The sequence below is a fragment of the Symphalangus syndactylus genome, chromosome 11 (genome assembly GCF_028878055.3).
Source record: "Symphalangus syndactylus isolate Jambi chromosome 11, NHGRI_mSymSyn1-v2.1_pri, whole genome shotgun sequence".
Taxonomy (NCBI): Eukaryota; Metazoa; Chordata; class Mammalia; order Primates; family Hylobatidae; genus Symphalangus; species Symphalangus syndactylus.
Genome location: NC_072433.2, coordinates 114324563 through 114350210, shown reverse-complemented (window position 1 = coordinate 114350210; position 25648 = coordinate 114324563). Strand labels below are relative to the sequence as shown.

The 25648-nt window shown below is 38.9% G+C and overlaps 1 protein-coding gene across 1 annotated transcript in view; it reads right to left on the bottom strand.

Moving 5' to 3' along the window:
* The window catches only part of MEGF10 (multiple EGF like domains 10), a 175552-nt gene that overhangs the window by 103598 nt on the left and 46306 nt on the right, over positions 1 to 25648 (bottom strand). Inside the window, exons 3-4 of the mRNA XM_055299182.2 lie at positions 22976 to 23077; positions 21568 to 21668 (exon numbers count right to left, since the gene is read on the bottom strand). Coding sequence (XP_055155157.1) covers positions 21568 to 21668; positions 22976 to 23077 — 203 coding nt within the window. The remainder of the gene's footprint in view (positions 1 to 21567; positions 21669 to 22975; positions 23078 to 25648) is intronic.

Here is a 25648-nt window from a genome sequence, read left to right as displayed (position 1 = left end):
CCTCTGAACCACGTCGGACACCATAGCAACAGAGTACAGGGTCCCTATGGAAACAGGAAAAAAATCCACTGCCGGTGGCAGGGAGGGCATCATGGGTAGGTATATTTGGGAACATACCATCTGATTGTTGTCAGTCAGGCTCTCTTTGACTAGCTTAACAGGATTGTCTCACTTTTATCTCTACTCAAAAGGATCTGCTTAAATGAATCAAAAGACTATGGTTTTTTTTTTTTTTTTAATATTTGACAAGATCACAATTTTATCATTAAACAAGCCTGAGAGAATCAAACAAATCCAAAACAGAAGGCTCTGTCTGCCTTGAACTCCAATAAAAGGTACTCCTCCTTTCCTGAAGCTCTCCTTTTACTTCCCTAAATCCACCCAAGGAGCCTAGCTCTCCCCTAAACAGACTCTGCTGAAGGCTAACTCTTCCCACCCCAAAACAAGGCATCTTCCCTGCACTGCAGCTCCTCTCAGCCTGAAGAATCTGGGCCCTAAACTTTTCAGCAGGAAAAGACCAAAATGATACAAAGCCAGGATAAATAATTAAATGTGTCCTCACATAATTGTAAGGTAGGGAAAGAAACTATCTTCAGTTCAGCTCTTCCCAGAAGCCGTGCCCAATTTGCTCAAGCCTGCCAGTCCCTCTACTAATCAGACCCCCCTGTGGCTGACACTGAGACAAAACATAGTCATTGAAAATCCTTTCCCATCCCCAACACAAAACTGTTGACAATATGATCCCGAGTTAAGCATGTCAAATATTCCAGCTCACAAAGAAAGCTAATTTTTTTCTGGGGACAATAGCAAGAACAGTAAATATAACTTCCCACTTAAATGACAGAGGTAGATATAACAGGAGCATTTGGCCAGGTGTATGATTCAGGAGCCTCAGTTGATATCTCCATGATTCCAGAATGCCACAGGATACTATGCAGTCAAATACACGGATGGCAAATTAGGCGCACTCAGGCCACCCACTGCCACTCCAATCCCATGGCAGAAATCACTAGTGAGTCACTCTGCTCTTTCTCTCAGCCCAGACACAGCCTCAGAATCCTTCTAAACACAATGTTCCAGGCAGCCACTTCCAAGAGATGGCACTCCCTTTCCCAAAAGAAAGCTTTTTGTTAATTCCAGTCTAAAATAACATATATTCCAATATAAAAAAGAAGAAATAAAGAAAAACGTATTATATGGCAAACAGTTATTGTGACTCCCAAAGTGCCACCTGTGTAGCATATCTGTCTCCTGGAAGGAAAAGAGTCTTGGGTTAGTGAGCTGCAGGTGTTTTTAAGCCCTCACCTCAAAATTTAAGCTTAAAACCCATTGTTTTCTGAAGCATGACATTCAAACAAGAGTAAAGTTCATCTACAGAACTATTTTTCATATAAACACCAACCACAGTTCCAGCTCCTTATCTGCCCACAGCCGGTTCAGTTTTACATAAAGTTGGCCAAGTTAAAAATCAGCTGTGAATATTCATTCACTGCTCTGGTAATCAATTGTCACACTCCTTTCTGTTAAGAACAGGAAATCATATACAGTTCAGTGTGTGGGAGTTAAGGCTTCTTATTTACGGTTCCAAAGTTCTCTTAACCAGTGCCAACGACAGGCAGGACACATCCATGGGAACTGATCTCTCACCATCAGCACTGGCCTGCCAGGCAATAAAGTGGGTTACCCAGTCCCTAAACCTCTTCCCTCTGTCCTTCTTACAAGCCACACTTGCCTGGACGCCCCCATTAGAACTTGAACTTGGAGTTAGCATTTGACCTTCTCCATCTAACAAAAACAGAGTTAGCAGACTTAAGTCTACCCCAAAGAAAATAATCATCAGAACAGTCCCTTCCTTTACAGCAGCATCCAGCGGGAGAAGACAAGGCATGTAGGGCAAAGAGAATGGGAGCTGGACTGGAGAAGGGACCCCTGGACATCTCCTTTGTCATTCACGATTCAGCTGCAAGCGGCCCTGCTTACAATGATCCGCTTTCTCTGCCATCAGTGGAGATGAAGCCAGGAACATCCAACTGAGAACGTATGGCCAGGCTTCTCTCTGGATTAACCAATCCTTCCCACAGAGGGTAGCTGCCAACTTCCCACTCTGCTCTTCTGCTGCTTTTCCTGTGAGCTTTTCCAAGTCCCATGTCACTAAATCTATAAGCAGTCCCCAACATGCTAAGAGGTCGGGTTTCAAAGATGTGTTTGGAAACCCGCTGTGTAAATTTTCTTGGAGTTATAATATTATAAATAATGGTTAGGTCCCGAGGGCAACCTCAATAGTTGTTCATTTATTCCAGCATGTTCCTGAATGAACCACAGTACTGTGGGGAATCACGAGTCTCTCTCCTTTCCATAGGTCAAGCCATTCACATATCTATGTGGACTGCCAAGAGCTTACCTCACTGCCAGAAATCAGAGATCATTCCTCTATCCACAATGCTCATGGGAGAGGTAGGTAGTAGTAGAAGACAAGAAATTTCCCTGGCTCTAGATCATCCCTGCAAACTGCAAACAGTTGAGGTCTTGGGAAAGGAGGCCTAATGGAATTATGGGGTGAGGAGAGAACAAGCATCCGTGATTTCAATGAGGGCAAGAGCTAGGAAGGGCCTGGACCTCCTGCTGCTGCTGGGCACATCCATGGGTACTGATCTCTCTGGGGCATATGTTAGTAAAGACTTTCTCTCCAACTGTCTTCTTTATCAGCCCCCAAATCAACCTGTTTCTTTCATTTGCCACTGTCCCCTGTTGCTTCTGTTCATTGTTCTTATGGCTCTCTGAAGAACAAGGCAGTCTCACTGTATCTCCCACCCTGGTCCTGGCCCTAAAGCCAAAATACAAATGGTAAATAAACCCCCCCGTTTTTTTTTCTTTTTTTTTTTTGAGACGGAGTCTCACTCTGTCGCCCATGCTGGAGTGAAATGGTGCCATCTCAGCTCTGGCTCACTGCAACCTCCACCTCCTGAGTTCAAGCGATTCTCCTGTGTCAGCCTCCCAAGTAACTGGGATTACAGGTGTGCATCACCAGGCCCAGCTAATTTTTGTATTTTTAGTAATTTTTGTGTTTTTAGTAAAGACGAGGTTTTGCCATGTTGGCCAGGCTGGTCTCGAACTCCCGACCTCAGGTAATCTGCCTGCCTCGGCCTCCCAAAATGCTAGGATTACAGGAGTGAGCCATCATGCCCGGCAATAAACATAAGTTTTTAAAGTGAACAGCATTATTAATGATTAGGAAATGCAAAAAAAGCTAGGTACCATTTTTCACCCAAAAGGTTGAAAGCAATAATAATACCTAGGTCAGCAGAAATGTAAGTAAATGGGCACCTTCAAACATTACTGGTGGGCATGTAAGTTGTCACAACCTGTCTGGACAGCAATTTGGCAATGTGTCTCAAAATGCATTAAAATGTGGCTAAGATTTTTCCTGTCTTCCAATATCCATTTCCCCCTTCCCACAGAAATATATATATTTTTACATATGTTTACTGGGCCTCTGACCACACAGACTAAAGATGCATTTGCAGCTTGGTGAGACCAAGTGACCAGTGGGATATAAAAGGAACATGATCACTTCTAGGAACCTTCCTTAGGAGACAGTTGGCATTGCCATTTGCCTCTTTCTCCCACCTATTCCATCTGTTGATGTTGTGTGGGGGTCAATAATGGTACATGGAAATGAAGACCATACTTTTGTAAATGTTAAAACGATATTCCATTGCACTTTGCAAGTCTCATGGCTATGTTTGGAGGTGAAGTCACGACCTCTAAGGTCATCTTGTTCACTCTCTTCCACCTTGCCTTTGGGCTCATTCCACGTGTAGTGTGAAGTTACAGGAGTGGCAGAATAAAGATGCCCTTGTAGCTTGGCAAGAGCATGTGACAAAGAGATGGTGGAGCAGAAAGGTAAAAACTGCTTGGGTCCCCTGCTGGCTTGCCTACTTCTAGGCACTACATAGCCAAATCTAATTCTAAATGATACAGTATGCATACCTCTCATTCCAGAAATTCCACCTAAAATAATTTATTGTATGAATCACTCACACATGCAAAGGGATAAATAAAATGATGCTCCCTGTAGCTGCAAAACTATGTGTGCCTAACATTAGTATATATTAATATAGTAAAATGTAATTATAAAATTATTATTTAGATGTAATTTATAGACAAGAAAATATGTCTACAATATAATACAAATGAACAAAGCAGCTTACAAAAAATATGCATGGTATAACCTACAAATTTATATTGAATTTAAAGAAATGGAAATATATCTGGAAAGATACAAACAAAAATGGCAGGACTATGAATGATTTATTTTCTCTTTTTGCTCATCTGTTTTCTAGTTTTTTACACAGATAAAAAAATAGCTTCACTATGAAAAATAATTTTAGGTAATTAAAAAATACATACAACAAAAAATCCAATTTTACTCTTTTAGTTATTTTTTAAAGTACAATTAAATAATTACTGACTATAATCACCCTGTTGTGCTATCAAACACTAGATCTTATTCATTCTATTTTTTCTACCCATTAACCATCCCCATTTTCCCCCTACCCCACCCCCACTATCCTTCCCATCCTCTGATAACCGTCATTCTACTCTCTACCTCTATGAGTATAATTGAATTGTTTGCAACACAAATAATAAATGCTTGAGGTGATGAACACCCCATTTACCCTGATGTGATTATTACATATTGTATGCGTGTATCAACACATCCCATACACTCCATAAATATATACACCTTCTATGTATCCACAAAAACCACAACTTCAAAATTTTTTTAAAAATCAATGAAAAAAATATATATACAACAAATTTATGTCTTTTTTGAAGCAGCCTAGGTGTTTTACTTCTGATAAACAGAGTAGCACAGTTGAGAAGGGAAGGGCCCAAGGGTCTTTCCCTTCCTTCTGCAGTCTGTATTTCATTCCTTCTCTTTAGTACAGACTGAGACCTGAAGAACATCAACAGTGGTTTACTCATCCTTCAGTCTTCGGTGTGCCTGCTGCTTAGAAAGGAAGGAGAGAAGGGGAAAAAATGGAGGAGAGACAAAAGGAGGAAGAGAACCAAGGGAGGAAGGAAAAAGGAATGGAGGGCAGGAAGGGGCAGGGAGAAAAGAAGGAGAAAGTGAAGCAAAACAGGCACAGCAATTGGGAGGGAACAGACATTAACAGACAAGCTTGGGACACACAATATTCAAGACAACTTGAGTTATACATATTTTCATCTTAGGAACAAGATCAAAATTCTAAATTAGAGAACTATCTGGAGCCTCGGGCAGGCTGAAAGTTGGGGACAAAGAAAGGGGAAGTGTCTAGAGATTGCTGATATTGCAGATGAAATTAACACCCTGGAGAAAGAGCTACACCAATGTCGCTGGCGTAACTTCAAACTATATGTGAGATGAGCCCAAAGGCAAAGTGGAAGGGAGTCAACAAGATGACCTTAGAGGTTGTGATTTCACTTCCAAACATAGCCATGAAATTCGAAAAATGCAATAGGATATCTTTTTAACATTTACAAGAAATAAAGGACCACACATCTTATAAGATTTTCATATAAGAATTATATGAAAAGAATACATAATTCTGTCAATTACCATGGTAGTTAGGCCAAAAATATTTACATATCTCAATGACCAAAGATATGCACAAAAATTTAATCAATCAGAGTAGCCAACTGGATTGAGAGTTCTAATTTGAAACTAGTACTAGGAAATAATATGTCTTACATTGAATAAGTACAGGGTACGCCATCTAGAACAGGTGGTAGTTCAGTATGCTCCATCGAGGTAGTAGTCAAGGACCATGTTCTCTGATATTTAAAAACTTCAGAAAAAATATTGTGTAGCCTAAAAAAAAAACAAAAAAACAAAAAAAAACAAAAACAAAAAAAGGAAGTCCTGTCCCATGTTACTATGATATGGCTGGACCTCAAGGACATTATGGTTATGGTAAGTGAAATAAGCCAGTCATGAAAGGACAAATACTGTCTGATTCCACTTATATGAAGAATTTAAAGTAGTCAAAATCATAAAAACATAAAGTAGAAAGGTGGTTGCCAAGGGCTGGAGGTGGGTAGGGGTAGTTGGTGTTTAATGAGTCTAGAATTTCTGTTTTGCAAGACAAAAATGTTCTAGAGATATGTTGCACAAAAACATGACTTTATTTATTTATTTATTTATTTATTTATTTATTTATTTATTTATTTATTTTGAGACAGAGTCTCGCTCGTCGCCCAGGCTGGAGTGCATTGGCGCGATCTCGGCTCGCTGCAAGCTCCGCCACCCGGGTTCACACCATTCTCCTGCCTCAGCCTCTGGAGTAGCTGGGACTACAGGCGCCCGCCACCGCGCCCGGCTAATTTTTTGTATTTTTAGTAGAGACGGGGTTTCACTGTGGTCTCGATCTCCTGACCTCGTGATCCACCCGCCTCGGCCTCCCAAAGTGCTGGGATTACAGGCGTGAGCCACTGCGCCTGGCCGACTATATTTAATACTGCTAAATGGTACACTTAAAAATAGTTAAAATGGTAAATTTAATGTCATGTGTTTTTACCATAATAAAAATAAATATCAAGAAATTCAATGATTGAAGAGACTACCCAACTTATATTAAAAATTAAACCAAAATTTATGAGGTGATGCTTAGAAGGTAACTATCTTTCAACCTTGTGAAGATTTTCAGTTAAGCACAGAAATGTGAGAGAGAATCAAAATCTATAGCGTTCATATTTTTAGTTTTAACAAGACATTTATAATATTTAAGAGAATGTGGTCCGTAGAATAAAAGGTCAGCTTTCTAATTTTGTTCTTTAAATGTGTACTGGAATAATTGATTTTAAAATGTCATTTTAAAGTTTAATCTTACTAATGTAAATTTTTTTTTTTTTGAGATGGAGTCTCGCTCTTGTCACCTTTCAAAGCGCTGGAATTACAGGCGTGAGCTACCACGTCCAGCCTATATTTTAACATTTTAGAGTTCATAAGATTTCACCTTATTTGTAAGTTGGGCTTATTAGATTTACAAAAATGTTTAAGTATATGGGAAGGTTTGTCAGCCTGGAAGCTGAATTATTTAAAATGAAAATCAAATCTATTAAATGTACGAATTCCATTTTAAAAACTTGAAGGTGTTTAAGTTTATAAAACATTAGTCAAAGGCTTCTTAATGTGTTTGTTAAATTTGTTAGACCAATGAATGAAACATCTGTAAGCTGAATTTTGCTTAAGAAGCAACTATGTTTTTGGATTTATAACTATAGTAAATCAAATACTAATTATTAAAAACAAAGTATAGCTCTGAATAGGCTTTTTTATATTGCATATACGTGTGCGCACATACACACCCACCCACACATACAGAAGCACACATACTTCACATTTAACAAATACTAAATAGCAGTTAGCATATTTGGGTGATCTGGCTTATTATATGAAAAATTCATTGCCTTTGTAGTTTGAGATAAAAAAATCAAAAAAGTATTTCTGATATAAAAATAATTCCACATTTAAATTTGATTGCATTTCCATTTTAAAATAGCTACATGTGTTACAAAGCTAGAATCAGAAAAACAAGACAGGCTTTTTCATTTCAGGGACACTCTTCTGCTGAGAGAAAAGGAAAAGACAATACATTTTATATGACTAGAAAGGAAGATTTGATCATATTAATTATCTCTAATCACAGTAGTCATAAGCACATGGATATAAGTAAATGGATCATGGTGCACAATTTAGCAAGTCAGTTTGATATTCATGATAAAGAATTCCCATGAGAATTACTTTAAGCTTCATGAAAATCTTATGGCTTAATATTTACTCAATTTTAGAGCTACAGCAAAAGAATTGTTATCTTCTAATTGAAATCCAAACATCACAAATACTACTAAAATCAAGTCCAGAACCATCACTTTCAGTTAGTTAATACTGTACATGCAAGTCTTTTGCATTTTTCAAAACACTTTCATATATCTTACTAGATCCTAACAGCAACCCTACGTGATTAATAGGCATTAGAACCCATCTTACAGGTTAAGAAATGAGGTTCACAGAAATCAAGGATGTTGTGGCCCAGGGACATTATATATGCAGGGTAGCTTTGAGATTTGAACCTAAGTTTGATTCATGTGTTTTCTCCATTCTGTGTTAACAATCTGAACTGAACTTTTTTTTTATTGGAGGCCAAAAGGGAGAGATAATAAATATAACAGTTTTCCTTGGAAAACTATACATTGGTCATGTGTACTCCACTTAGGATGTCCATATTTGCATTTACAGTCAAATGATGGGTATATGTTGAAAGCAGAGAATAGTATCCAGTGATTTCTTAACCATAAACGTTTAAACTAATCACAATTCTTGCTTCTCTGTCTCCCTAACATAACTATAGTTCCTATGTATGCATTAGGATTAATGTATATAACAAAAAAGTGTTGGTTAACTCTATGCCATCCCATGAAGAGCCACAGAAGTCTCTAGAATACATAAATATTTATTATAAAAACTGATACGTGTTAATGAAAATATATTGGAATGTGTTTGGATCAATATTTAGGTGCAAGAACTGAGATTTAAATCAATAGCAATTTTATAAGAGGCCAGTTATGTGACATTAAAAACATACAATATATATGTATACACACAACACAAATACATATATACAAATACCCACGTGTATATGTACACACACACATATATTACAACTATTTCATTCCTCCAGACATTTCTCGATTTAATTTCTCTGAGGATTTCTTTATTAATGCAGGTGGAGCATCCCTAATGCAAAAACCCAAAAGCCAAAATGCTCCAAAATCTGAAAATATTTTGAGTACTGACATGAAGCCACAAGTGGAAAATTTCATTCCTGAGCTCCTGCCATAGTCAAAACACAGTCAAAATCTTGTTCTATACACAAAATTATTTAAAATGTTGTATAAAAATACCTTTAAGCTATATGTATAAGATGTATATAAAATATAAATTAATTTCATGCTTAGACTTGAGTTCCATCCCCAGAATATCTCATTATGGATACGAAGATATTCCTAAACCCAAAAAAATCCAAAATCTGAAACACTTCTGGTCCCAAGCATTTTGGATACTCAACCTGTACTTAAAATTCTCCAAATTATTATGACCAAGAACACAAAAGCAAATGCAACAAAAACAAAGATAAATAGGTGGCACTTAATTAAACTAAAAATCTTCTGCACAGCAAAAGAAATAATCACCAGAGTAAACAGACAACCCACAGAGTGGGAGAAAATCTTCACAATCCATACATCTGACAAAGGACTAATATTCAGAATCTACAAGGAACTCAAACAAATCAGCAAGAAAAAAAACAAACAAACAATCCCATCAAAAAGTGGGCTAAGGACATAAATAGACAATTCTCAAAAGAAGATATACAAATGGCCAACAAACATATGAAAAAAATGCTCAACAGCACTAATGATCAGGGAAATGCAATCAGAACCATAATATGATACCACCTTACTCCTGCAAGAATGGCCATAATCAAAAAATTCAAAAATAATAGATGTCGGTGTGGATGTGGTGAAAAGGGAACACTTCTACACTGTTGGTGGGAACATAAACTAGTACAACCACTATGGAAAACGGTGTGGAGATTCCTTAAAGAACTAAAAGTAGATCTACCATTTGATTCAGCAATCCCACTATTGGGTATCTAGCAGAGGAAAAGAAGTCATTATACGAAAAAGATACTTGCACATGCATGTTTATAGCAACACAATTCACAATTGCAAAATTAAGAAACAAGCCGAAATGCCCATCAATCAACAAGTAAAGAAAATGTGACAGATGATAGATAGATAGATAGATAGATAGATAGATAGATAGATAGATAGATAGATGATAGATAGATAGATAGATAGATAGATAGATAGATACATACATACATACGTACATACATACATACCATGGAATGCTACTCACCCATAAAAAGGAATTAAATAATGACATTTGCAGCAACCTGGATGGAATTGGGAACCATTATTCTAAGTGAAGTTACTCAGGAACGGAAAACCAAACATTGCATATTCTCTCTTATTAAGTAGGAGCTAAGCCATGAGGATGCAAAGGCATACGAATGATACAATAGGCTTTGAGGACTTAAGGGAAAGCGTGGGAGGTGGGTGAAGGATAAAAGACTAGACATTGGGTGCAGTGTACATTACTTGGTTGACGGGTGCACCAAAATCTCAGAATTCGCCACTAAAGAACTTATTCATATAACCAAACACTACCTGTTCCTTAAAAAACAATTGAAATAAAAGAAAAATCTCCAAATCAAAAATAATGAAAGATGTCTAAATTCTTACCACAGATCAGGCAAGAATATTAATCTTGAAGGATGAACAAATTTAGAGTCTAATTAAATTTATAAACAAAGTAAAACCACCACAAGGAATCACAGATTTCTTCCTGTCCTAGTAATATTTTCATTAAAAAATTTCCAATCCTTTCTTTTTTTCTAACCACATTCTAAGAAAAGGCTTCTAACCACACTGTTGCCCATACTCTCTGCTCTGGTCTTTCCTGCCTGATGACATGCATTGGTCTTTCAGACAGACAGCCTTGTTACTCAAAGTCTGCTCTGTGGACCAGGAGCTTCCACACAGCCTGAGGGTTCAGCAGAAATGCGTACCTTTGGGCCCCACTCTGGACCCATGGAATCAGAATCTGCATTTTACCAGCCTCCCCAAAAGTTCTGTGTGCTCATTCCAGTCAGAAGCAGAGCCGGTCTCTTCATCATGCTCTATACACAAGAAAACTAGAGTTTTTTTCTCCAAGAATCTCCACAGCTGACAGAATGAAGAGCCATTCAGTGACCACCTGCTGTTTCTATTGCACATAAACATGAAATGAGAGCCTCATCTTGGGACAGTTGCCATGTGAATCTACATTAAGGACTAACTCCAGGACGCTCTGGCCATCAATGTATTAATATGAAACTTAAAATCTTCAGGATCTTTCTGAGCTACTGTCCTTTTCCCTGGAACCTTGACAGTACAGAGAAGGCAGGAGCACCTGACTAGGCTGCCTTGCTAAATTTCCCAAAAGTTTAGAAACTGCAGCAGTAACAACAATCCTGAATATCCACCAACGATGCCTGTAAGGTCAGCGATCAGTCCTCTGGTCGATGTAGACAGAATCACCGCATGTGTGAGACCTATTTACTTAATTACTCTAAAGTTGTTTTCAAGAAACTTATAAAATCCAATTTCAAAAAAAAAGAGATTTTTATTGACTTTAGTCACCTTAAAAAGAGAGATGGAATTGAACATAGAGAACAGAAAATTTTCTCAACTTCTTTTTTCAAGGCAAAATTATTTAATACATATGTTTTTTTAAAATCTTTGCAGTCATGTAACGAGATGCAGCTGAAAATTTCTTGACAACATGTGACATGGACAGGAGTTGGATAATCCTTGGTTCATAAGCTACTCTGCCAATTTCGTTTCTTTTATTTAGGTAAAGCATCTCATTCTCTGTTCAGCATAAATATCTGCATCCTCCTCCTCTACCCACCACCAATTGATCAGAATAAAAAAGTTATTTAATTTCTCAAAGCCACATTTTCCTCATCTTTAACATGGGTATGATTATATCTGCCTCATAGTATTTTAGAAATTTTATAAGATAATGTATATACCTGGTACGTAGTAAGCACACAATAAACTTAACTATGACTTTGTTGTTGTCTGAAATGCATTGAAAAAGATGCTTAGACTGCAAAACTCTTTGATGGCAGAAAGTATGTCTGGCTTATATGTATACACATACATATACATAGTCTTTAGGGTCTAGCTCATTGGTTTTTACACTGTAGGTCAATCAATGCATGTTTTATTCAATTGAATTGAATCCACTGTGTTGAGTCTGATTTTTCCCATGAAAGAGGAAATGACTACGATAAAGGAACAATGACTTCCTTTATATGGACAAGTAAAATAGAAACCTGCTTTTCTCCCAAAACAAGTTAAACTAAGCTGCATGGTCCTACCACCATCCTGATGACATCTACAAGCTGTCCTTACGGTTCTGAGATGGGCACTCTTCCATAGACTCCTTCACAAGGTGAGCCTGGCTCCTGGAGGCCACTCAGCTCCCCTTCCTCAACCACAGCTGACTCTGAACTGGCAGCCCACTCTTCAGCAAAGTCTCTGGAGCCTAGAGAAGATGACTCTTTTTTTTTTTTTTAAGAGACAGGGTCTCCCTATGTTGCCCATGCTGGTCTCGAATGCCTGGGCTCAACGGATCCTCCCACCTTAGCCTCCCAAAGGGCTGGGATTACAGGCATGAGCCATCGTGCTTGGCCCTGAGAAGATGATTCTTCAGCATACATATCCCTGACAATTTCCTAAGGAAGAGCTACTTTTAATATTTGTGAAGTGTTCTGATCTCTGAAAGTGGGAGGAGTGGGTGAGGGGAAGATGAGAACCAAAAGGACATGTCACTAACACTTGATAGCGAAGACAGCCGGCCAGGTCCCCACAGGAAACCTCAGAAAGCTGTGGAAAGAGGGTGAGGCAGCTGGCAGTTCCATGTCAAGCCTCCAGAATGACCATCTACAGTGGGATCTATCATGGAGGAGCGGGTGGGGCAGGATGAACAGAGGTGGGGAGGGAGGGGAAGACAGGACCTGATCTCCTGAAGGTGCTGCTTGAGTACATAAAAGAAACTTGCTTCAAATACAGGTATTTGCATTAAATCATCCTTGTTTTCCTTCTAGGTAAACTACCAAGAATTAACTTAAAATGATGACTGATTCCTGTGTTTAATTTATTTTGGTAACTGGACCAGTTAAGAAAGGTGACCATGTTATCTGTCTGGCAGCAAAACTTGGTCGAAAAAAAGAGACTATGAAAACACAAACAAGAATCAAGTATTCTTTGTTCCTTCTCTATCTACAAGCTTGCCTCACTTGTACCAGCCGTGAAGAGTACAGAAAAGTCACTGGGAGTCACCTCCAAGAACAAAGAAGCGTAACAATTGTTGGGCAGGGAGGGGGTGGGGGGAAGCAATGAAATCAAGACATCAGAGTGGAGAGACACAAAATATTTTAGAGACCAGAGACCAACAGCTCCCAGGCCAGTGAGACTAGAGAGTAAGCTGATTAAATATATTAGCATATCTAGGGGAAAAAATGTTGCAGTCTCAGGGGCAGTTGGTCAGCAAGAGGCCTAGAAAAAAAGAGAATTTCTGAGGCAAATGCTAGAGGTGTCCATTCAAGCAGTTTGGGGGATGCTTTGCAAGCTGTCTAGCAGGAGAGAAAACGTATTTTTACCCATGTAATTTCAGGCATGATAGTGCTAGTGGAATTACCTAACTTTCTAAGAAGGGCTGCACTACTGAGTTAAAAAACAGAGGTGTTGAATTATGCGGTTTATGCCAGGAAACACTGAAGCTGTCTCTCTATTTGAGCTTGCTTGGATCTACACACCCCCACCAGCTTGCCAGTGAAATCTAGCATCCCACATGCCAGGCCTTCAAGGAGAGAAAGTATGGCCAGAAGACAGGCACAAGCACTTTTCTAAGTTTTGTATGACTTAGGAAAATAGCATCCTGGCTTCATATACAAATTCTATGATGCCTGGATTAATAGAAATGTGTGCTGGGAGACAGAAGCACTCTCTTGGTATGTTGATGGCTGTGCTTGTAAGGTTGAACCCAGGTAAAGGCATCAAGATAATGTCACTGAAGGCCTCTGGGAAGCGGCCAGCCTAAGTGGCCAGGCCTCCCCAATCCCCACCCCTGTGTGTACTCCACGCTGCTTTCTTTTGAAAATTTCCCATCAGCCTGGGCCACTGAGATCTGCTCATGATTATTCCCTAAGATGTTTGATTATAAACATGTAATTTTTCTTATTCAGCAACATTATTAAGCAAAGACATGCAAATTAAGAAAAAATTAGTGAAAGGAAGATTGGCTCAGGGTATAAGCAAAAAGGCATTCTCATTTACTGCTGGTGGGTATTTAAAGAGAAATACACCGAAAGTCTTAAAATATGTACACTTCTAATCCAGTAATTCTACTGCTAGGAATTTATCTTTACTTAATGAAGGATATGAACAATTATTTAACCACAATGATGTCCTTTAGAGTAGTTTACAATAGGTAAAACTTGGAAATTGTGTGAACATTCAACAGCTGAGATTGATTAAACAAGTATTTATAATGCAACAGTATACTGACATTTGCAATATGTTACAGAAGTATAATTACTGACCAGGAAAAATATCCACAACGTATTTTTATTTTCTTCATTTTGCTTAGTTACATATTCTAATTTTTCTTTCTATGAACATGTATTATTAAATATAGCCCATTCTGAATCCAAGCTAAGGAGCTGCCCCTGTCTGCATACAGAATAGAATCCAGGGGTTGGAAGAAAGATGAGACATGTACTATTCCAAGCCCTATCTCTGAGGCAGCAAAGGAACCTCCAAGAGGTATAAATGGTTTATCTGAGGCCACCCAGGCAAGTGATGGTAGAACCAGTGATATCACTGGGCTCTCCAGATTCTTTTTTTTTTTTTCTTTTTTATTATACTTTAGGTTTTAGGGTACATGTGCACAATGTGCAGGTTTGTTACATATGTATCCATGTGCCATGTTGATTTCCTGCACCCATTAACTCGTCATTTAGCATTAGGTATATCTCCTAATGCTGTCCCCCCCCCACCCCACAACAGTCCCCGGAATGTGATGTTCCCCTTCCTGTGTCCATGAGTTCTCATTGTTCAATTCCCACCTATGAGTGAGAACATGTGGTGTTTGGTTTTTTGTCCTTGCGATAGTTTACTGAGAATGATGTTTTCCGGTTTCATCCATGTCCCTACAAAGGACACGAACTCATCATTTTTTATGGCTGCATAGTATTCCATGGTGTATATGTGCCACATTTTCTTAATCCAGTCTATCGTTGTTGGACATTTGGGTTGGTTCCAACTCTTTACTATTGTGAATAGTGCCACAATAAACATACGTGTGCATGTGTCTTTATAGCAGCATGATTTATACTCCTTTGGGTATATACCCACTAATGGGATGGCTGGCTCAAATGGTATTTCTAGTTCTAGATCCCTGAGGAATCGCCACACTGACTTCCACAATGGTTGAACTAGTTTACAGTACCACCAACAGTGTAAAAGTGTTCCTATTTCTCCACATCCTCGCCAGCACCTGTTGTTTCCTGCTTTTTTAATGATGGCCATTCTAACTGGTGTGAGAGGGTATCTCACTGTGGTTTTGATTTGCATTTCTCTGATGGCCAGTGATGATGAGCATTTCTTCATGTGTTTTTTGGCTGCATAAATGTCTTCTTTTGAGAAGTGTCTGCTCATGTCCTTTGCCCACTTTTTGATGGGGTTGTTTTTTTTTTCTTGTAAATTTGTTTGAGTTCATTGTAGATTCTGGATATTAGCCCTTTGTCAGATGAGTAGGTTGCAAAAATTTTCTCTCATTCTGTAGGTTGCCTGTTCACTCTGATGGTAGTTTCTTTTGCTGTGCAGAAGCTCTTTAGTTTAATGAGATCCCATTTGTCAATTTTGGCTTTTGTTGCCATTGCTTTTGGTGTTTTAGACATGAAGTCCTTGCCCACGCCTATGGCCTGAATGGTATTGCCTAGGTTTTCTTGTAGGATTTTAATGGTTTTAGGTCTAACATTTAAGTCTTTAATCCATCTTGAATTAATTTTTGTATAAGGTGTAAGGAAGGGATCCAGTTTCAGCTTTCTACATATGGCTAGCCAGTTTTCCCAGCACCATTTATTAAATAGGGAATCCTTTCCCCATTGCTTGTTTTTGTCAGGTTTGTCAAAGATCAGATAGTTGTAGATATGCGGCATCATTTCTGAGGGCTCTGTTCTGTTCCATTGATCTATATCTCTGTTGTGGTACCAGTACCATGCTGTTTTGGTTACTGTAGCCTTGTAGTATAGTTTGAAGTCAGGTAGCGTGATGCCTCCAGCTTTGTTCTTTTGGCTTAGGATTGACTTGGCGATGCGGGCTCTTTTTTGGTTCCATATGAACTTTAAAGTAGTTTTTTCCAATTCTGTGAAGAAAGTCATTGGTAGCTTGATGGGGATGGCATTGAATCTATAAATTACTTTGGGCAGTATGGCCATTTTCACGATATTGATTCTTCCAACCCATGAGCATGGAATGTTCTTCCATTTGTTTGTATCCTCTTTTATTTCATTGAACAGTGGTTTGTAGTTCTCCTTGAAAAGGTCCTTCACATCCCTTGTAAGTTGGATTCCTAGGTATTTTATTCTCTTTGAAGCAATTGTGAATGGGAGTTCACTCATGATTTGGCTCTCTGTTTGTCTGTGATTGGTGTACAAGAATGCTTGTGATTTTTGTACATTGATTTTGTATCCTGAGACTTTGCTGAAGTTGCTAATCAGCTTAAGGAGATTTTGGGCTGAGACAATGGGATTTTCTAGATATACAATCATGTCATCTGCAAACAGGGACAGTTTGACTTCCTCTTTTCCTAATTGAATACCCTTTATTTCCTTCTCCTGCCTGATTGCTCTGGCCAGAACTTCCAGCACTATGTTGAATAGGAGCGGTGAGAGAGGGCATCCCTGTCTTGTGCCAGTTTTCAGAGGGAATGCTTCTAGTTTTTGCCCATTCAGTATGATATTGGCTGTGGGTTTGTTGTAGATAGCTCTTATTATTTTGAGATACGTCCCATCAATACCTAATTTATTGAGAGTTTTTAGCATGAAGGTTGTTGAATTTTGTCAAAAGCCTTTTCTGCATCTATTGAGATAATCATGTGCTTTTTGTCTTTGGTTCTGTTTATATGCTGGATTACATTTATTGATTTGCGTATGTTGAACCAGCCTTGCATCCCAGGGATGAAGCCCACTTGATCATGGTGTATAAGCTTTTTGATGTGCTGCTGGATTTGGTTTGCCAGTATTTTATTGAGGATTTTTGCATCAATGTTCATCAAGGATATTGGTCTAAAATTCTCTTTTATGGTTGTGTCTCTGCCTGGCTTTGGTATCAGGACGATGCTGGCTTCATAAAATGTGTTAGGGAGGATTCCCTCTTTTTCTATCGATTGGAATAGTTTCAGAAGGAATGGTACCAGTTCCTTCTTGTACCTCTGGTAGAATTCAGCTGTGAATCCATCAGGTCCTGGACTCTTTTTGGTTGGTAAGCTATTGATTATTGCCACAATTTCAGAACCTGTTATTGGTCTATTCAGAGATTCGACTTCTTCCTGATTTAGTCTTGGGAGGGTGTATTTGTCGAGGAATTTATCCATTTCTTCTAGATTTTCTAGTTTATTTGCATAGAGGTGTTTGTAGTATTCTCTGATGGTAGATTGTATTTCTTTGGGATCGGTGGTGATATCCCCTTTTTCATTTTTTATTGCATCTATTTGATTCTTCTCTCTTTTCTTCTTTATTAGTCTTGCTAGCGGTCTATCAATTTTGTTGATCTTCTCAAAAAACCAGCTCCTGGATTCATTGATTTTTTGAAGGGTTTTTTGTGTCTCTATTTCCTTCAGTTCTGCTCTGATTTTAGTTATTTCTAGCCTTCCGCTAGCTTTTGAATGTGTTTGCTCTTGCTTTTCTAGTTCTTTTAATTGTGATGTTAGGGTGTCAATTTTGGATTTTTCCTGCTTTCTCTTGTGGGCATTTAGTGCTATAAATTTCCCTCTACACACTCCTTTGAATGTGTCCCAGAGATTCTGGTATGTTGTGTCTTTGTTCTCGTTGGTTTCAAAGAACATCTTTATTTCTGCCTTCATTTCATTATGTACCCAATAGTCATTCAGGAGCATGTTGTTCAGTTTCCATGTAGTTGAGCGGTTTTGAGTGAGTTTCTTAATCCTGAGTTCTAGTTTGATTGTACTGTGGTCTGAGAGACAGTTTGTTATAATTTCTGTTCTTTTACATTTGCTGAGGAGAGCTTTACTTCCAACTATGTGGTCAATTTTGGAATAGGTGTGGTGTGGTGCTGAAAAAAATGTATATTCTGTTGATTTGGGGTGGAGAGTTCTGTAGATGTCTATTAGGTCCACTTTGTTTAGAGCTGAGTTCAATTCCTGGATATCCTTGTTAACTTTCTGTCTCGATGATCTGTCTAATGTTGACAGTGGGGTGTTAAAATCTCCCATTATTATTGTGTGGGAGTTTAAGTCCCTTTGTAGGTCACTCAGGACTTGCTTTATGAATCTGGGTGCTCCTGTGTTGGGTGCATATATATTCAGGATAGTTAGCTCTTCTTGTTGAATTGATCCCTTTACCATTATGTAATGGCCTTCTTTGTCTCTTTTGATCTTTGTTGGTTTAAAGTCTATTTTGTCAGAGACGAGGATAGCAACCCCTGCCTTTTTTTGTTTTCCATTTACTTGATAGATCTTCCTCCATCCCTTTATTTTGAGTCTATGTGTGTCTCTGCACGTGAGATGGGTTTCCTGAATACAGCACACTGATGGGTCCTGACTCCTTATCCAGTTTGCCAGTCTGTGTCTTTTAATTGGAGCATTTAGCCCATTTACATTTAACGTTAATATTGTTATGTGTGAATCTGATCCTGTCATTATGATGTTAGTTGGTTATTTTGCTCATTAGTTGATGCAGTTTCTTCCTAGCCTCGATGGTCTTTACAATTTGGCATGTTTTTGCAGGAGCTGGTACCGGTTTTTCCTTTCCATGTTTAGTGCTTCCTTCAGGAGCTCTTTTAGGGCAGGCCTGGTGGTGACAAAATCACTCAGCGTTTGCTTGTCTGTAAAGTATTTTATTTCTCCTTCACTTATGAAGCTTAGTTTGGCTGGATATGAAATTCTGGGTTGAAAATTCTTTTCTTTAAGAATGTTGAATATCGGCCCCCACTCTCTTCTGGCTTGTAGAGTTTCTGCCGAGAGATCAGCTGTTAGTCTGATGGGCTTCCCTTTGTGAGTAACCCGACCTTTCTCTCTGGCTGCCCTTAACATTTTTTCCTTCACTTCAACTTTGGTGAATCTGACAATTATGTGTCTTGGAGTTGCTCTTCTCGAGGAGTATCTTTGTGGCGTTCTCTGTATTTCCTGAATCTGAATGTTGGCCTGCCTTGCTAGATTGGGGAAGTTCTCCTGGATAATATCTTGCAGAGTGTTTTCCAACTTGTTTCCATTCTCCCCGTCATTTTCAGGTACACCAATCAGACGTAGGTTTGGTCGTTTCACGTAGTCCCAAATTTCTTGGAGGCTTTGTTCATTTCTTTTTATTCTTTTTTCTCTAGACTTCCCTTCTCTCTTCATTTCATTCATTTCATTTTCCATCAGCAATACCCTTTCTTCCAGTTGATCGCATCTGCTACTGAGGCTTCTGCAATCTTCGCGTAGTTCTCGAAACTTGGCTTTCAGCTCCATCATCTCCTTTAAGCCCTTCTCTCCATTGGTTATTCTATTTATCCATTCTTCTAATTTTTTTTCAAAGTTTTTAACTTCTTTGCTATTGTTTTGAATTTCCTCCCGTAGCTCAGAGTAGTTTGATCGTCTGAAGCCTTCTTCTCTCAACTCGTCAAAGTCATCCTCCATCCAGCTTTGTTCCATTGCTGGTGAGGAACTGCGTTCCTTTGGAGGAGGAGAGGTGCTCTGCTTTTTAGAGTTTCCAGTTTTTCTGCTTTGTTTTTTCCCCATCTTTGCGGTTTTATCTACTTTTGGGCTTTGATGATGGTGATGTACAGATGGGTTTTTGGTGTGGATGTCCTTTCTGTTTGTTAGTTTTCCTTCTACCAGACAGGACCCTCAGCTGTAGGTCTGTTGGAGTTTACTAGAGGTCCACTCCAGACCCTGTTTGGCTGGGTGTCAGCAGCGGTGGCTGCAGAACAGCGGATTTTCGTGAGACCACAAATTCAGCTGTCTGATAGTTCCTCTGGAAGTTTTGTCTCAGAGGAGTACCCGGCCCAGTGAGGTGTCAGTCTTTCCCTACTGGGGGGGTGCCTCCCAGTTAGGCTGCTCAGGGGTGAGGGACCCACTTTAGGAGGCAGTCTGTCCGTTCTCAGATCTCCAGCTGCGTGCTGGGAGAACCACTACTCTCTTCAAAGCTGTCAGTCAGACAGGGACAATTAAGTCTCTGGGGATTCCTGCTGACTTTTTGTTTGTCTGTGCCCTGCCCCCAGAGGTGGAGCCTACAGAGGCAGACAGGCCTCCTTGAGCTGTGGTGGGCTCCACCCAGTTCGAGCTTCCTGGCTGCTTTGTTTACCTAAGCAAGCCTGGGCAATGGCGGGTGCCCTTCCCCCAGCCTCGCTGCCGCCTTGCAGCTTGATCTCAGACTGCTGTGCTAGCAATCAGCGAGAGAGACTCCGTGGGCATAGGACCCTCCGAGCCAGGTGCGGGATACAATCTCCTAGTGTGCCGTTTTCCAGGCCCGTTGGGAAAGCACACTATGAGGGTGGGACTGACCCGATTTTCCAGGTGCCATCTGTTACCCCTTTCTTTGACTAGGAAAGGGAACTCCCTGACCCCTTGCGCTTCCCGAGTGAGGCAGTGCCTCGCCCTGCTTTGGCTCGCGCACAGTGCGCTTCACCGACTGTCCTGCACCCACTGTTTGGCACTCCCTAGTGAGATGGAACAGGTACCTCAAGCAGAAATGCAGAAATCACCAGTCTTCTGTGTCGCTCGGTCTGGGAGCTGGAGACCGGAGCTGTTCCTATTCGGCCATCTTGGCTCCACCCTCTAAAGTCACCCCAGATTCTTAAGTTGAGATCTATCCAGTCATTTCCTGGTGCCTCCAAATTACAGCAGAACCTTCTCTCTATGCTACTCAACATCAGCGTCTCAACTCAGAAAGCAGAGTTGCCCCTCTAGCTGTGTGTTGAGCCATAATACTCAAATAAAATAGTCTTTAATGATCTCTCTTCTAAGTGACCTATACACAAAGAAAGAAATCTCAATTGCAAACTGCATCTCACATGCATCTCATATTCTAGGATTCTCTGAAGTGTGTCATAAGATACCAAACTTCTCTCAAGGCATCTCAGAATGAATTGGTGAAGTGGAGAGGGTAGAGAAGAGGGAAAATGACAATGAAAAGAAGTTCTATTTTGTGACGCAGACTTATTGTCATTTTTTAATGTGAAAACTCCTCTACATTTAATAAGCCTCATCATTCTGTGCACCAGAAAAGAATATGCTGGCCTCTTGGAAGTTGACTCAGGTCAGCTGCGGGAAAGTTAGGTCTCTGTTCTCTTCTGTGACCCAGGTCCAGTGAGTCCTGACCAATTTCCAATGACGCATTTATTGAAGAATTATAATTTACATCAGCACATCCGGCCTTGAATCATCTTTCTGTAACAGCTGTTTTCACCTTAAGCAACATTCATTTGGAGACTTTGGATAAGACAGGAGGACAGAGTTAATGTTTCCTTCATTACACAAGCCAAGGAAAAGTAGCAACCAGAGTGAAAAGGAATGTTCCAAGACACCCATCTCCCCAGGCCTCTGTCTCAGCTGCCATTAACAGAAGCAAACCAGCACTGGGAAAAACAAGCAAATCTCAAAGGCGTGAAAGTCTTACTTACGGACACACATTTCTCCACTTTCATAAAATCCAGGACAACACTGAGACTTGCGCCGATACATAGTCTTCTCCCCATGTCGATAGGCTGTCCGATAACTGACTCTATAGAGAGGGAAAAATTAGCTATTAAACATAATAAAGGTCTGAAAAGCAAAGTATGTCAAACTCGTTATGAAGAAATATGGAACACATGTCTAGACCAATATAATACTAACTCATCAATTTGCTAAGAAGATATTAAGGTTCCCTATAGAAGCCAATCTATGCTTTATTTCAAGGGGTCAGTAGTTTCATGATTTCCCTCTTTCACTTATCTTAAGATATGTTGAAAAGTATTGATTAATTCATATGTGATACCCATCTAAGCATCATTCACTTATGTATGTTTTAAAGGAAGAGTTCACAGAATTCCCTTAAAAACCTTAGGGCAGTCTCATCCCATTATAATATAGAAGGCTAACAGACAAAAGACCTCTCCAATGAACTAAAGCACCATTTATTCACTGATGCACTTACATAGAATGTGTTTATTGAGCGCTTACTATATCCTGGGCACTGTTCTAGACACTGGGGAAAGAGCAGTGAGCAAAACAATACAAACCCCTTGCTCTCAAGGAACTTACATTTTACTCGGGAAGACAGATCTGGCTGAATTTGTTAAAGTAAGGACATGCATTACACAAATGATTAGACCATATAATGGCAGGTAATGTTTACATGCTGTGAAGAAAAATAAAGCCTGAATCAGGGAATAGAATGTGACAGGTGGGAAATGCTAATTTACACAGAGTGGCCAAGGCCAGCTTGTGTGAAGAAATGACATTGAGCATAACATCATTTAGTGCAGTACAATCAGCAGATGCTGCACTCAAGGCATAACTCATACACTATAAATGTTAGTACACTACTAATAAAATTAGGGCATCAGAGTTCCCTTCTATATTAACATTAATATTTAATTATATTTTAGTTTTGTTTCTGTGTTCACATTTATAGAAAAAAATACGTCTTGTTTTACTTAAGGGTCAAATTTAAGTTAGTCTAAACTGAGTCAGATGTTCAACTGGAAACATATGCTAAGATATGAATTTCTTGACATCTGCTGCTGTCCATAAGTAACAGGGTCTCCCCCAGTTATGCACAACACAGAGGCTAGATGAATTCTTGTTAACAAATAATGGTAAACAGCAGACACTTTCTCTGCAGTTAGGCTGTAAGCTCCTTTATGGCATGGGCTATCTTTCTGCTTTTCTATATCCCCTGTGATTTGGCACAAAGACAAGACAGTAGCAAGCCCTCAATACCTATTCACTGAATGAATGGATGCACTTTCTGCTGTCATTAATATCTCTGTATTAGAATCTATTCCCAGTTAGCCAAACTCATAAACATGTCTGAGCTTCTATTACCTGTGCCGCGTGCATTTAAACCAGTTTAGAATATCAGTGCAGCTCGTGTAGTAAATTTGATCAAAGGGATGTGGGTATGACTCTTGCACAGTCACTGAGTAGCTGAAAAGAAATGGAAAAATAAGAAATCAATATTTCTCTTTTTTAAATTAATAATATACTATGTATTTAAAAGTTTGTAAGCTAAATTATCTCCATTTGCAACTCCATAGTGACTTTTAACAGAGAATGTCCATGTTTTTATGGGTTTTTATTTAAACTAGAACCCCAAAAGGATCAATTTTAACAATATATTTAAAATACAAGGATTTGTGCTGTAAATTTTAAAGAAAATTCTCTTTTACTATTCACTATAAACCCTAATATTCCCAAATTTAAAAATTCCACTCTGTATTTTTCTGCATTTAATTCCCTCCTCTTACCCCAGGGCTCAAAGGATAACAAAGATCATTCACAGAGGTTTTCATTCTAAGTCTGCATGCAAATAATGTTATTCAGCAAAGAAACAATTCAAGTAAAGTAATAGAGTGCATTTTGCTACTGATTCTTAAAATATCAGAAAGAACATATTTTTCTCTAGTTGGAACTTGGAATAATTTGATTTCAGGCAAAGGAAGACTATACAGTATACAACAACTAAATAAATACTATAAAGTAGTCTTTAAACCTGATTCTAAACATATGGCTGAGATAATTAACCTAAAATAATCATACCAACAGCTTGCTACTACTTAAATGGTCTGTTTTCCAATACATTTTCACTAACAGGTTCTTATTAGAGTGAAAACATACAAGCCTATGGGCCTAAGAACACGGGTGGAAAACATCCATGAAATATGAAGAATACTCATTGTTCAATTCCAGACTTCTTCATTTTAAACAGTCTATTACATGCTAAAGAGCTTAGTGTCTGCCTATAAGAAAACGTGGATAATCTTCTCCAAACAATTTATTCTATTTGCTTTAATTCTCTTAAAGATTTTCACTAAAATCTTTAATTCACACAAACAAAAAAATGGGCCATAATCACAGACTCATTTGCTGCAAATCAATAGCCCAAGTTCACTAATAGGAAGGAAGTTAAAATGTCAGCATGAAGAATTCAGGTTAGACAGAACCTTCTCATTTGAAAAGCTACGTGGTGCTAGCCTCACAAACAATGGGTTTTCTTTCTGCAGCTGGTCTCTGGTAGTCATTATGTATCAGGCTTCAATAGGACAGCCATGAAATAATCGTAGTATTCATAGTTTTGTGTATTTCATTCTTTGGGATATTGCAATTTATTTCTAGGTAAATTTAGGGACCCTTCATAAATGTTGGGCAATGAAACAGGCTCTGTTGAAAAGAGCACTGGATTAGAAGGTTATAATTCTGTACTGACACTGAGAAACTGGGAGATGTTCAGCAGATAACCTCACTTCCCTGGGTCCTCATGATCACATTTTAAAATAAAAGGAGTCAGAGATGGTGCTGAAGATCCCCTCTTATTTAGCACCCTGAATTTCTAACATATACTTTAGATGACTGTTTCTTTCTGCCTCCAACAAATGTTACCCATTGCTACCTGCAAAAATACGTTCAGATGAGGATACAGTGTGCAAATGCCTGCATGCTATGATGTAACTCCTTTTGGGTAACACAAGAGGCCCCTGCTAAAATATTAATATTCTTGGAATGACATATCACATTAAGCTATCTGTATTTTCTTCAGACCCCTAGCAGTGTCCTGAGGTTCTAAGACTTCCTTACCAATATTTCTTCCTCCAATGAAATTAAATAATTCAAATTTAAAGCTAGTGGAACTTTAAATTATTTTGAGCCTTGAGAGGAATATAACCATGTGGACTGACTCATGCAGCAGGCAGCTGCAACTTCTTTTTTCTTTCTTTTTTTTTTGAGACGGAGTCTCGCTCTGTCGCCGCAACTTCTTTTTTCTATAAATGATTAGAAATAACCAAATGGCATCAGAGATAAGACCCCCTCAGATCATTACCCTTCCTCATGAAATGTTAAAGCAATCTTCCTTGAAATGTAGCAAACTGTAATCAATCAAATCGCTGTAACATATGTACTGGTTTTCTATGGAAAATGTCGAACCTTATTAAACTTCTGTTTCTGCCTACATAGGTGAAAATTTAACTTCCCCACTTGGGAACACTGAGCCCATTCCTTTGAAGTGTGTTTTCTGTATGGCCGCCCTCAAATTTTGTGCCTGAATAAACTCAATACTAAATCATATTTTCTGACTCTCATTCTTTAAAGTTCACACTTTCTATTCAGCTGCTTGTAAATAGCTGAATCTTAAGGCCTACAGCATTATATCTCTGTTCCATTTCTAGTGGAGAACAAAGTGAATGAATGTCCTCTGTGTATACAACTGGTGTACAGGTACAGTCCTACACCACCTATGAGCAAAATAGAGCAACTTACCACATATGCTGTAAGAACAAAAAAGAAGCCACTCTAAATTAATGCCAGCTGGGAGAAAAAACTTATTCAACCAGTCTCTACAGTACTAATTTAGCTGAACTAAATTCATTTGTTGGAGCTAGACCGGATACAGAGTTTCCAGAAAATTTCAAAGGCCATGTTATGGTATTCAATTTTGTGTGCCTTGGAGTGCAAAAGTTATCATCAACAAATGCATCCTGGCCAGTTCTATTTGATGTGGAT